The following is a 14,305-nucleotide window of genomic DNA, read 5'->3' on the forward strand; positions in this document are numbered from 1 at the left end:
GGCCTGAAAGCGAGATGAACGCTGCAACATCATAGTCGCCTTTAACTGGACTTAACCGTCCAGGAGTTCTTTATCTTTTACCTTACATGTTTATAGTATTTGAATTATAGTACAGTGGTACCTCTGGTTGCGAACAGGATCCGTTCTGGAGCCCTGTTTGCAACCTGAAAGGAACGCAACCTGCGCATGCGCAGGTTGTGATTCGCCGCTTCTGCGCATGCATGAGTGGCGAAACCCAGAAGTAACCCTTCTGGTACTTCTGGGTCACCACGGGACGCAACCTGAAAAGATGTAACCTGAATCGAACGTAACAAGAGGTATGACTGTATTTGAACAGTGTGATGCAGCAGCCAAAAAAAAGCTAACACTATTCTAGGTTGCATCAACAGAAGTACAGTGTCCAGATCAAGGGAAGTAATAGTACCACTCTATTGTGCCTTGGTCAGACCACACCTGGAATACTGTGTCCAGTTCTGGGCGCCACAATTTAAAAAGGATGTTAACAAGCTGGAACTTGTGCAGAGGAGGGCGACAAAGATTATAAAGGGTCAGGAAACCCAGCCTTATGAGGAGCAGTTGAAGGAGTTGGGTATGTTTAGCCTGGAAAAGAGGAGACTGAGAGGATAGCCATCTTCAAATATCTTAAGGGCTGCCACATGGAGGAGGGAGCAGGCTTGTTTTCTCCTGCTCTGGAGGGTAGGACTCAAACCAATGGCTTCAAGTCGCAAGAAAGGAGATTCTGACTAAACATTCAGAAAAACTTTCTGACAGTAAGAGCTGTCCAGCAGTAGAACCGACTCCCACGAGAGGTGGTGAACTCTCCTTCCTTGGAGGTTTTTAAGCAGAGGTTGGATGGCCATCTGTCCTGGATGTTTTTGCTGAGATTCCTGCATTGCAGGGGGCTGGACTAGGTCAATCAACCCTTGGGCCCAACTCTAAGATTCTAAAACATTTGACAGGTTTTGCTTGTGAGTCAAACTCAGGAATGCTTAGATTTTATTTATTTTTATTTTTTAAATAATATTTATTAAAATTTCCACAAGAAAGAAATTACAAAAAGGATAAAAAGAAAACACAAAAAATACAAACACTACAAAAAATAGAAAAAACCCCAAAAACAATTAAAAACAAATCCCTCTTTCTATATCTTACAGTTCATTTACTTATTTTCCTGACTTCCTCACACCTCCCTTTTTTGTATTCCAATTCAAATAGTTAATTCAGCAAATCCATACCCTCTCTATTTTCTCTTAGTTCTTTGTCTTCACATATTATAATTTCAAATTTTCATCTAATATCAATCCCTGTGGTTTTAGCAATAAGGTTAAAAGGAATATGTAAAAAGGAATGCTTAGATTTTAAAAGGCTGCATTTCTGATTTTCATTTTGCTCAGAAAGAGAGAGAGTACACATAGTGCTGGCTGCTCAGAACCCAAAATATATTTCTAGGCTGACAAACAACACTGCAATACAGTGGTACCTCGGGTTACATACGCTTCAGGTTACAGACTCCGCTAACCCAGAAATATTACCTCAGGTTAAGAACTTTGCTTCAGGATGAGAACAGAAATTGTGCGGCAGTGCAGCAGCAGCAGGAGGCCCCATTAGCTAAAGTGGTGATTCAGGTTAAGAAGAGTTTCAGGTTAAGAACGGACCTCCAGAACAAATTAAGTTCTTAGCCCGAGGTACCACTGTAAATGAATATCATCCTTTGAAGGACTGCTAATGCCCTAAAAGCTGCTTTAATATTACCAGCAATTCCATTTAGCAGCCCCTCAGTATATGGTGTGGTACTCACTGCTCAGTTTTAACAGCAGACATTCTCTTTAATTTATTCTTGACTTCTTCAGTGAGAGCTTTTTTCCCCCTCCCTCTCATCTAAAAGGAAAGGAATGAGAATGTTCCATACACACCAGCTCCTTGCTTTGAGAAGGGCAGGTTGCCAGAGTTTGCAACAAAGCAAAGCACAAGACCAAAACAAAGGAATCTGCTTCCTGGGAAAAGGTATGCATTTCCTAGATCGTCTGAAATCCTAAAAGTTTTCTTGCATTGTTTAAGACAGAGGTGGGGAACTACCAAGATTATTAAGTATGAGGTAGTGAGAGAGAAAAGGAGGGTATTTGAAGTGCTGATGATCTGGCTCTGTTCCACGTAGGTTCCCTCCAAGGGGAATGTAGTCCTCAACAACAACAAAAAAAGGTTATTTCCTCCTGTCTTAAAACCTCAGTATTTGCCTCTTCCTCCCAAACCAGCGATGTTATCAGCAGCTTAAGGTGGTACATGCTAATAACAGTTGTCATATTCTTTATTTATTTCCTCAAAAGCCCATTCATGCAACCTGGGCACTGATGCTTGCAACACAAGTTTTTCCCCCTCATCGGAAGAAATAGCATGTCAGATATGTAGCTAAATATTTAGGGAGGCCGGTGTGATCCCTGGGGTCAATGTATGAACTCTCATTGTATCGCTGCCAAGATGAACTCCTGGGAATGCTGTCCGAGTGTTGCTGAAATGAGGTCTTTGATAGAAAAAGCAACATTCATTTTCAGCCTGTTGACCCCATGTGGTTTCTCAGCCAGAAAGAACGCTCCATCACAGACTCGCTTGCAGAGGAAGCTTCTTCACACCAAACGGCAAAGGAAAAGCTGTCTGAACAGGAGCTGAAGGAGATGTCGGACAAACTGTCCCGCCGGATGAACGAACTAGAAGGAGTAAGTAAGCCCCATCTATTCTTGACAGCACCTTCTCCCAATATAGTGCAGCTCTCCTGTTGTCAACAACTTGTGAGAAAACCTAGTTAAAGGGGTGGGATGAATTTAAAATCCTTTAGTAGCCCCTGGTATCCAAGGACCAGATGGGAAACCATTTGGTGTCCACCCTGGGCTTTACTAAAGGTAAAGGTAAAGGGACCCCTGACCATTAGGTCCAGTCATGGCCAACTTTGGGGTTGCGGCGCTCATCTCGCTTTATTAGTCAAGGGAGCTGGCATACAGCTTCTGGGTCATGTGGCCAGCATGACTAAGCTGCTTCTGGCGAACCAGAGCAGCGCACAGAAACGCCGTTTACCTTCCTGCCAGAGCGGTACCTATTTATCTACTTGCACTTTGACGTGCTTTCAAACTGCTAGGTTGGCAGGAGCAGGGAGTGAGCAACGGGAGCTCACCCTGTCGCGGGGATTTGAACCGCCGACCTTCTGATCGGCAAGTCCTAGACTCTGTGGTTTAACCCACAGCACTACCCGCGTCCCTGGGCTTTACTAAATATTCTAATAAAATCAATATATGTAGCATGTTAGGTCAATTACTCCTTCCTTGTACTGACTTTTTCCAAAGAGAGACAGTCCAGTATTAAAACTGCTACCCAAAATAATGAGAAGTTTAAGGACATAAGAAGAGCCTGCTGGATCAGGCCAGAGGTCCACCTCGTCTAGCATCCTGTTCTCGCAATGGCCACACAGATGCTTGCAGAAAACTCTCCTGTGGTACTCGGAAGCATTCCTGCCTGCATTTTGTAGTAGTACTGTAGCGGCGCAGTCCGTTCTGCCACCTTGTGATTCTGCCAACCATTCTGCCGCATGCATAGGCCAGGCTGCAATAAATTCAAGCAAGTTACCGCAAGGTGCCAACCTTGGTTTTGGTAGTAAATATGACAATATATACTTGAGGCTGAAGTTTTCAGACGGATGTTTTGAACACCCTCCCATCAGATGTCAAGGAAATAAACAACTATATTACTTTTAGAAGACATCTGAAGGCAGCCCTGGTTAGGGAAGCTTTTAATGTTTGATGTTTTGTTGTGTTTTTAACATTCTGTTGGGAGCCGCCCAGAGTGGCTGGGGAAACCCAGCCAGGTGGGTGGGGTATAAATAATAAATTATTATTATTATAATAAACAGTTAGTACTAGGTTGTGCCATTGGAATGCATTCTTGACAGATTTCTTTAAATGACAGATGTTAAAGCATGCTCTGGGCGAGCAAAGCAAGGAGGAGGAGGAAGAGTCATCAGCCGATGAAGATAATCTTTCTCAGCACAGCGATAGCATCATGGATTACCGCCGAAGGAAACCGGAATCGGGTAACAGTTGAGTGTTAAGTTTGACGACATCCTGGTGACCTGCCCCTTTCTTTGCCAGGTGATGTGCGCACTTTGTGGTGAGTTATACTGCCCTCTTGTGGTGAAAGACAGAGGATGCAGATGGCCACAAGAGGGGCAGCACAACCCACCAATGCTGTGTGTCCCAACACCTTAAAGAAACGCCCTCCAGGCGAAAACCAGCTGTTCCTTCTGCATGTGCATTTGGACTTCCTTCAGTAAATTGCAAGCCTGCTGCTGAGCCTTGATTGGCAAAGTGTGGATCCAACGCCTAAAGTGAAAGGAAGGAATGTTATATTGGAATATGAGGCAGTAGAGTATTTGGTCCCAGAGAGTCCCACTGGCAACTGAAGAGCATTCACCGTAAAGAGCTCTCACTCCTCTGTGGCTCAGCTGGCACACGATGTTAATATAAACCATGACTTAACATAGGCTTGCCATAGGTCAGGAAAATTCCTGACATGCCCTGGTTTTTGGGTGTAAAAATGACATTGGGGGGTATTTTGCCGAATTGGCAAAATGTCAGGGGAAACCCAGATGTATGGCTACGCAATAGAAAAAGCAGCAGAAACCGCTCCGAAAGCTTAAAATCACAATTTTTGTGACAGTTTCCCCTAAAAAAACTTAACAATTTTGGTGGGTTTCTTTAAAAAAAAAAAAATCAACAGCTTTGCTGGTGTCACGAATTTTACTTTTTGAAATATGGCAACCCTAGCTCAAAACAAATTCACAACTGTGTGGCTCCCTGAGGAAGTACAGTTGCTTTGACCCTCCTTCAGCTGTGCTGAATTGCTACGAGCTAAACCATGGGTAGGCAAACTAAGGCCCAGGGGCCAGATCCAGCCCAATCGCCTTCTAAATCCGGCCCATGGACGGTCTGGGAATCAGTGTGTTTTTACATTAGTAGAATGTGTGCTTTTATTTAAAATGCATCTCTGGGTTATTTGTGGGGCATAGGAATTTGTTCTCCCCCCCCCCCAATATAGTCTGGCGCCGCACAAGGTCTGAGGGACAGTGGACTGGCCCCCCACTGAAAAAGTTTGCTGACCCCTGAGCTAAACTATGCGTTGGTTTAGCATGCTGTCCAAACCCAGGGACATGCTTTGCTTTGTTCCAATGAACAAACCTCATTTCACAGCTCATGGTTTGTCTGGTGCAAGACAAACCATGAACCTGGGTTCAGACAACAGGCTAAGCCAAGCCGTGGCTTAGCTTGCAGGACCAAAGGAGGAGCAAAGCGGGAGCCAGCTTTTCTTTGCCCAAAGCCAATCTGGCTTCACATTACATGCGAACCAAATAAGAGCATGTCTGCAAGCGCCTCTCGTTTCTGCTGCTGCTACTAGAAACTCTCAGAGCTAGTTTCTTTTGCAGGTGTGCTACGTTTTGGAAGGGCACCCAGCAGACGGCGGTCACTTTCTGCTTCACCCCCTCCATCAAGCCACCACCTAACCCCTGAATCGGGTGGTGCACTTTGGAAAGATGTACGAGGGCCAATGGGAAGAATGCGAGACCGTGTGCAAAAGGAAAAAGACCAGAGGAAGTTAAGAGCAAAGGTAAGGGCAGCAGGATTGCAAGATGCAGCCTTCTGGGTGAACGGCCGATAGCCTCAATAGGCAGGTAAGCATACCCAACACTGAAGAGCCTTCCCAGGTCTCTGGCACTAGGGATGCAGATGATTTATCTGCTTGCCCAAAGGGGAGGTTGTAAGGTTTTATTTTTTAAAAAGGGGGGTGGGAAGCATGCCCAGAGATCTGTTATCTGCTTCAACATCCACCCTGTGAATTTGCTAGAGTTGTGATGTGACACAGACACCCTGGAAAACAAGAGGCATTCAATTCTGTTTTGGATTTGTTACGCGGCTTGAGCAAAGTGCTTTGGCACCTATTATCAGCTTTCTAGCCTGTACTTAAGCAGCCAAGTAATAAAACAGCTTAAATAATTCTTCAGCTTTTATTTCTCTGATGTGCTGACTTCTGATGCTTTCCCTTATCAAATACCCTCTTCTAAACTGCGTCAGAGTTTGACTGGCTGTTAATCTTTGCCGCCATGTTTCTGGATTGTTTGGCTTTCTAATTTCTTGAAAAGGATCTTATGCCCAGATTAGCATTGCAAGATCCAGCCCAGTACAGGCAAAGGTTTGATTCAGGCCTTAGCAAAATTCCTTCCCACATCTGATGCTTTGCGGGGGCAGGGGGTCCAGTGGGCTGCAGCCTCCTGGTGCTGTTAGCTATTAAGTAACTAGCTCTTTGAAATGTTCATATGTGCCAGCTTGGTATTTTTTAACATATATGAATTGGCAACGCCATATGCATTAACATTCCCAATATTAGCTGCAGCAAACATAGATCTCACTTTGTGGGGAGACACATTCAGTTTCATTTGCCAATTGCTTTGTTTTTATGGGTTGTACCCAGAGCTACATACATGTCATTCTGATGGGATTATGAGTCTTGCCCTTCCTTTATGACCCCACAGTCTACTCCAGGGGGTTCCCCCAACCCCCGTGGAGCTGATTTTGAAGGTGTGCAGGGGGAGGAAGGGGAACCTTAGATGCACACAGAGAAGTTCATTGGCCCAACAGAACTGCAGTGCTGAATATATTTTTGCTGACACGTAACAATACAAGCATCATCCTGCAAATCTAAGCCTCTACTTCGTGGCTGTTCTCTGCACTGGTGGTATTGGGCTTAATTGGTGTGAGTCATACAAGGGCCAATCTGGCTGTTGGGTCTGTTTCTGAGCACTGTTCCAATTCCTGCCCCCTACCTTTTTAAAGGGATGCAGGTGGCGTTGTGGGTTAAACCACAGAGCCTAGGACTTGCCAATCAGAAGGCTGACAAAACAAAACAAATTCCTTCCAGTAGCACCTTAAAGACCAACTAAGTCAGTTCTTGGTATGAGCTTTCGTGTGCATGCACACTTCTTCAGATACTTCTTCAGATACACACTTCTTCAGATACTTTAAGGTGCTACTGGAAGGAATTTGTTTTGTTTTGACTATGGCAGACCAACACGGCTACCTATCTGTAACTAGAAGGCTGACAGTTCGAATCCCCGCAACGGGGTGAGCTCCCGTTGCTCGGTCCCTGCTCCTGCCAACCTAGCAGTTCGAAAGCACATCAAAGTGCGAGTAGATAAATAGGTACCGCTCCGGCGGGAAGGTAAACGGCGTTTCCGTGTGCTGCTCTGGTTCGCCAGAAGCTGCTTAGTCATGCTGGCCACATGACCCAGAAGCTGTATGCCAGCTCCCTTGGCCAATAAAGCGAGATGAGCGCTGCAACCCCAGAGTCGGCCACGACGGGACCTCATGGTCAGGGGTCCCTTTACCCTTACCTTTTTAAAGCTCTACATGGTTTGGAACTTTGGTACCCTGCATTCCTCTGCCTGTGCATTAAAGCTAACCTTTTTCAGGCCTCCTCTCAGTGCTCTGGCCTTCTGAGAGGAGAGTTGCAGCAACTGGCGAGAGCTGCCCTGCCTTAGCTGTGCTGCGTTTTCTTTGGGGAGGCTCGTCTGGCAGCTGTGTTTTGGGGTCAGTCTATTTTCCCAGGCCTTGAAAAAACCCAGACCTTTTATTCTTCTGTGAAGCTTTTATACCTTTATGTTTGGATTCTGCTTTGGTATGTTGACTTGCTGTTTTTATATGGTTTAATTGATGTTTAGCTGCCCTGGGAGTAGAAACGTGGAAAAGTGGCATAGAATATTTTGCTAAATCGACACACTTGTTGTGGACATTGACCAGGCTTTGTTTTTTGCCTTCCAGCTCTTGACCAAAGCCTACGAGGATGAATTAAGAGCTTACGAGGCTCGTGAGAAATTCGAACTGGCAGAGCTGAAAGCCAAGGCGAAGGAAATTGTAAGGGGGAGCAGAAGAGAATGAAGGAGTTGGGGTGGTGTGCCTCTCTTGCACTGGTCTCTGAATTCCTAGGATTCTGAGGGTGGGTTTCCTCTCTTTCAAGGTGCATAGAAATGCTCCTCTTCCTTGCTCAGAATCCAGTTGCCCTAAAGGAAGAATTTGGCCCAGTCCACGTAAATCTCCTTACAAGTAGCCAGTGGCTATTTTTGGAAATGCTTGCCTTTCAGTAACTTGTTCTTCGTGTCTGTCTGCATCCAGGAACAAAAATACAAGGAGAAATTATTTAAAGAACCTCCAAGAGCCTCGCAAGCAGCAAAGATTTATTCTAGAAAAAATGGTCCTCGGAATCCCAAACTCAGCCAGTGGATTTCAAGAGGAGGGTTTGCAAAGCCAAAGAAAGCAGCTCCAAGTAAGAACTACAGAGAGCTCCTTAGTAGAAAGATTGGCACCTTTTGAAAGCGTCGGCTGAAGGCCAAGAATACTGGCTTCTTGCCTTATGACCTCCATATGTCTAGACTTGTGTAAGGGAAGCAAATTCATGTACCAGTTTCTAACCAAGGGCACACAGCTCATCCCAACCCCTTTCCCAAAAGCCATCAGAGAAGCCAAGGCTCCCACCACCACACTCCTCTCTGCTTCGGGAGCTCTTCGGAGTTCAGTGTAGTCCCTGGCAAGGGTTTGTTGCTTTAAAATTAAGCGCCCAAGCAACACATGCCAGCCGTGCTTATACAGCTTGATGTTCTTCCGAAAGATACTGAAAGCATCTGTGCCAATATGGGCAAACCTGTTTTCCTTTGCTCCACACCTGTAGCTGACTAGGAAAACAGAGGCTGCAATTGTGGTGGTCGCCGCAAGAATGCTGGGAAAGGTTGCTGTCAAAGAAAAGAGCGCGCTCCATAAATTGCGCGCTCACTTTTCACCTTGCATGTTCTCCATTTGCGGTGAAAAGCCACAGTCCAAGAGACTCCAGCTTTGTTGGTCAAGTGTGATACCTGCAATAAGTGCGCAGCTCCCTATTTTGAGGTATTGCATGGAGCAATATGGTATTTGAGAGACTGATTGCACATTACATGCACATGTCTAACAGAATCTGACAGCTTCTTTTTTTAAAAAAAAAAAAGGGGGAAAAACAGCTTTGAGACAAAGCACAGACAAGGCAATATGAGCCTGGGCTTAAATTTTCCAATGCCCACCATTTTTCTGTGCAGAGTTTGTTTCTTCCTGCAGCAAAGTGGTGTTACATGCATGGAACATAATAGCTAGGTCCTACCCACACTTTGAGGCAGTTATTTTTCTTTTTTCCTTTTTAACAATGCCCTCCATACATATTTATTCTCCAGGGACATAGACCTGCAACATCTTCCTTAGACAAGATTCTGACAGCTTGAGGACTGGGACCTCAGGCTATGCTGCCCTGCCCTTGTCTTCCAGAGCTGGGTGGCTGACACCTGCCTTTCTCTCTCTTGCAGTGAAGGTCAAGGAGAACGACCTCTTGCCTCTGCTCCTGCAGGATTTCCCCCACCTACACATTTCCCGCCCTGTCATGAACAAGATGTGGCACCAGCAGCTGGCACAGATAGACCACCTGAAGTCAACCGGCAGTAAAAACAAATTCAAACTGCAGAGTGAAGTGAGTTACTCTGCTCAGGCCAAGGAAGGTCACGGTCTTTTAAAGATCAGGTGGGGTCGTGTGTACCAGCCATATTAGGCTCCAATCCTATGCATGCCTTCCAGAGGTGTGGGAGAAGGATTGCTTTTGAGTAAATGCATAAGATGGCATTGCAAAATGTGCTGATCGGTACCCGAGTCTTCTGCTTGGTTTTTCTTCGCTGCAGGACTGATAAGGCTGTAAAAGGGGGGGGGGAGGGGACTTTTCCGGATTCCACCTGAGCAAATTCTTTCCACAAGGAGCTAGTTCTGATGAGATAAGGAGGTTGGGGCATAAAAGAGATGGGAAGAAAAGAAGGAACCGGACCACACAGCTAGGTACCTTTGTGGCAGGGCTCAACTAACTCCTGCGAGAGATGAGAGAGGGTGACTGGAGGAAAGCAGAAAGGGATTTTAGAGCAGCATGCGCCTTTCCTCTTGGAAGCGGATCAGCTTTCAGTGTGACTGCCTTCCTGCTCACAGAGGGAGACAGAGCACACAGAAAGAGTTTCTGAGAGAAACTGTAGATCCAAAAGTGATGGGTAAAAAAAGGAGGAAGGGCACTTTTTTAAAAAGGTGTTTCATGAGTTCATTATAGTATGCAGAAGATTGACATGTGCAAAACCAATATTAATCAGGTTTCTTTACTTCCCCCCACTTTTAGGCACTAGAAACATTGAAAAGGCATGAACTGCTTGTTGACCTCATTAAGAAAGAGCAGGCTCATAACAGGAGACTGGTATGTTCAGAGATCTTGCAGGAGGTGGGGCTGGTTAGGGCACCTGCTTGGGACCACAAACGTTTTTTCTTTGTGTGTGGGGGGGAGACTACTGCACTTGGTTTGGTAGGTCGTGAGTTATTTTTTCAGAGCAATGCTTTCAAGTTGGGCGAGCCAGGTCCTCAGACACCCCTAATTCTGCTGGGTGAAGCATATTGGCACACCCTCATCTAGTTTCGGGATTTACCAATTGCTCAGCAGGACATTGTGCTCGATAGTCCTGCAGCAAATGGGAGTGAAAAACTGGACAGCCAAATTTCTGAAAAACGGCCTTCCCTCCTAAACTCTTTTGTCCAGCTATAGTTCCTCTAGATGAAGATCAAGAAGGGAATTCTTCTTTTCTGGTCGCTGCACCTATTTCAGAAAATAGTTACTACCTTCTCTCTTCTCCTTAGGGAAACTTGAATTGTGTTTCTCGGTTTTTGTCTTTAGCAAGAGTTGAAGCAACACATTAATCGGCAGAAATGTGCCCAGAACAAAATGAAGGAGAGACGACAGCAAATTGTCCGAGCCAAAAAGTACTACCAGGATTACAGAGTTCAGCTGCGGGCAAAGATGATGAGAGCCAGGACACGCGAGGAACGTGTAAGTTGAGGGGAACCTGCGCTGCAGGAAGGGGGACTCCTGCTCTTCCACCCAGGAAAGTCCAGCTGAGATTCTAAGGAATGTATTGAGACTGCAGGCCAGCTTCCATGTTTTCCAACATGCTCTGATCGCAACTGCATAGCTCCTCCTTCTCTGTGGGCATCTCTCCCACCACTCTGGTAACTTAGGAATGTCTTCATCATGCGACTAGGCTGCCATCATATGGATATTTCTTGCACTAGGTGTGCTGGTGCTGTTGGAGTTGTGACACTAGTTTGCAAGGTACCACATGATCTAGCTTACCCATTCCTTGGCAGGGTGGGATGAGACCTGCCCACTGCAGATCAGCTTTGTGACGGCGATAATACATAGATATTTCCTTTGTAATCTCCTTTGAGATTAAGAACTAGGGGGAAACTTGTCAAGAAAGTAAAATGAATTGTGACTTTGCTAGCTTAAGTTCCTACACTACTTTGAGCATCTCAAAGGTGCCTTTTAGGAACACGCAAATGCACTTTCACATAATGAACCATGTAATCACCAAGTCTTATTTAATAAGCTAAAAAAATTATTAGTTGACACGTTGTAGCTACTGATCCACGGCCAAGGAAGCAAACCGTCTTGACCGCCTGTTGCAAAGCAGGTTACGTTCTCTCGGAAATAATAGGTTTGAGCGTGACTAGCTTTCTTCACTTGGTCACCTGGGCTGAGGTTTTCTTGAATGGAGCTGTTCTTATGTTTGTGGCTGCCATGTTTTGTTTGGCAGATATTTAAAAACCTGTTTGAAGAAGGCTTGGAAATTCAGAAGCAGAGGCTGCATGAGCTGAGATCGTATGCCAAGGACAAGCGAGCTGAGCAAAAGAGAGAACATCAGGCTGAGCTAGAGGCCATGGAGTGCTACTATAAGGACCAGGTAGGCTTGCTTCTTCCTTACAACACAAGGATAAACTAACATTATCTTCACCTAATTAATTTGTTTTTCTTGTGCTCTGCTTAGTTTTCAATGCTGGCAGAAGCTGTTTCTGAAGAACGTCGAGAAATCCAAACCAGAGAGAAAGCACAGGCAACAGTAAGTCTTATTGCTCTAAACTTTCTGTCTTGCTGACCAACTACTGGACCAGTGTTTCCCAAAATCGTCCAGCTGCAGTTGGACTACATCTCCCATCATCACTAGCTAGCAGGACCAGGGGTCAGGGATGATGGGAATTGTAGTCCAAAAAAACCAGCTGGAGACCCATGTTAGGGAAACCTTGTACTAGACTTAATCCTAATGGTCTCTTTCAGACATTAAACAAAGTGAAACGTGAGCTGAGATCAAAGATGGAGAAGGAGATTAAAGAACTGCAGGACATGATCACACGTGATGATGATGATTCATTCTTCCGAGAACTGGAAGCTGATCGCCTAAAAACCAGACTCCTAGTGGCTTCCTTTCAATATAGCAAAAACTACCAGTTCCTTTAAGTGTTGGAATGCCTCTTGTTTCTGGCAAATATGCTTTTTATATTTAAAAATGATACTGGGTGGTACACAACCTGAAGTATGAAGTTAGTAGCTTGTTTTGCTGCCCAGAATCCATAGACAGTGTCATGGAAATATTGAACTGATATCTTCAAAATGATTTTTTAAAAAACAAGACTTTTTCAATAAAGGTTACCTTCTCAACCGTCAAAACTAAGCTAGTGAAGCTTTCTTCCAGGTTACTCCAAATATTAATCTTATTAATCTTATTGCTTAAGTATAGCTAACTGATGATGCATCTAAATCAAGACTGGGCATGTTTAAAAGATAAATTCTAGCAAACTTAATATCAATTTGGCCCCCCAAAAAGGTGCGCATTACATTGGAGTAAATGCGATATTTTATGACCACGCTTCGAACACTGTACATTTCTGGTCGCCTCACCTCAAAATGAGCTGGAAGAGATTCAGAAAAAGGTGATGGAGCAAATCCTCTATGAGGAAAGTTTACAATATTTTGGACTGGAGAGAAGGAGGAGACATGATAGGGTTATATAAAATTATGCACGGCATGAGGAGAGCAGAGACAAGCTTCTCTCCCTCTCTCTTAACACTAGAACTCTGGGATATCTAAGGAAGCGGAATGATGGCAGATTCGGGACAGAGAAGGAAAGCAAAAAATAGGGCTGCCATATGTCCGGATTTCCCCGAACATTACCGGGAGCTCAAAGGTGGAAGTGGCGTCCAGGGGGGTTTCTGGAAGGGGGCAGTTTTTCCTGGATCAAACAAACAAAAAATTGGTGGTTTTTACTTTTTGAAATACGGCAACCCAACAAAAAAAGAACTTCATGCAGCACACACAGTGGTACCTTGGGTTAAGTACTTAATTCGTTCCGAAGGTCCGTTCTTAACCTGAAACTGCTCTTAACCTTAACTTTAGCTAATGGGGCCGCCGCGCCGCTGCTGCGCGATTTCTGTTCTCATCCTGAAGCAAAGTTCTTAACCCAAGGTACTATTTCTGGGTTAGTGGAGTCTGTAACCTGAAGCATATGTAACCCGAGGTACCACTGTACTTAGAATTAAAACATTCACTCTCACAAGAAACAGTGAAAACAGTGATGTCCACTAACTTCAAACAAGGTTTAGGCAAATTCATGGAGGACCAGGCTACTAAGCACAATGACTGTGTTCTACCCCCAACTGTTGGTGGCGGTATCCTTCTGAATACTAGTTGCCAGGAATCACAAGTGTGAATATCCTGCTTTCCCCATAGGTACCTGCTTGGCCACTGTGGGAACAGGATGCTGGGTTAGATTGGCCATTGGCTAAATCCAGCAGGTTCTTCTTACGTCTGTATAGTAAAGGAACATCAATGAACTGACCTTCAAAAATTTCAATTTTTTCTTCATGTAATACAGTGGTTACAGCTGTTGCAAGCGATTATTTTTCCTCCACATAAAACTGCTGTTAAGCATATCCAGGGAGCCTCTGCACGTATCCTCTTTAAAAACATACAAACTAAATTACACGATTACCAGTGTTGCTTTTACTTAAAAATGAAGTAAATGCAAAAAAACCCAGTTTTTTTAAAACCATTGATGCTGTGACAGTGCAAACAGCATACAATTTTATTGCTCAACTTCTGCATGAGTACATACTTTTTTTAAAACAAAAACAAAAACAAAAAAAACATTTTATACAGATGTATTGTTAAAGCTCATGTAACAGCTTGGTGAAAATACAATGTATATCAATGCTAAAAACACTCTGCAATAAATACAATAGAAATGCAACTAAAAAAGAACAAAAAAACCCACCTGTCAGTCTGTGGAAGAAGGAAAAATCATACCAAATATAGACTAGTTTTAGCTATAGACAAAGCTCTTAGA

At 44.5% G+C, this 14,305-nt stretch overlaps 1 protein-coding gene across 3 annotated transcripts in view; it reads left to right on the forward strand.

The window, feature by feature from the left end:
- The window catches only part of CEP95 (centrosomal protein 95), a 28,087-nt gene extending 15,457 nt beyond the window's left edge, over positions 1-12,630 (forward strand). For all 3 annotated transcript variants that reach the window (XM_081849585.1, XM_081849584.1, XM_081849583.1), the window contains exons 11-22: positions 1,886-2,004; positions 2,576-2,711; positions 3,952-4,075; positions 5,465-5,646; positions 7,854-7,946; positions 8,205-8,355; positions 9,416-9,576; positions 10,258-10,332; positions 10,804-10,956; positions 11,723-11,869; positions 11,954-12,025; positions 12,241-12,630. In XM_081849585.1, coding sequence (XP_081705711.1) covers positions 1,886-2,004; positions 2,576-2,711; positions 3,952-4,075; positions 5,465-5,646; positions 7,854-7,946; positions 8,205-8,355; positions 9,416-9,576; positions 10,258-10,332; positions 10,804-10,956; positions 11,723-11,869; positions 11,954-12,025; positions 12,241-12,420 — 1,593 coding nt within the window. In that variant the 3' untranslated portion in view covers positions 12,421-12,630. The remainder of the gene's footprint in view (positions 1-1,885; positions 2,005-2,575; positions 2,712-3,951; positions 4,076-5,464; positions 5,647-7,853; positions 7,947-8,204; positions 8,356-9,415; positions 9,577-10,257; positions 10,333-10,803; positions 10,957-11,722; positions 11,870-11,953; positions 12,026-12,240) is intronic.
- Positions 12,631-14,305: the final 1,675 nt, after the last annotated feature.

The sequence above is a fragment of the Podarcis erhardii genome (genome assembly GCF_964252035.2).
Source record: "Podarcis erhardii genome assembly, chromosome: 2".
Classification (NCBI taxonomy): domain Eukaryota; kingdom Metazoa; phylum Chordata; class Lepidosauria; order Squamata; family Lacertidae; genus Podarcis; species Podarcis erhardii.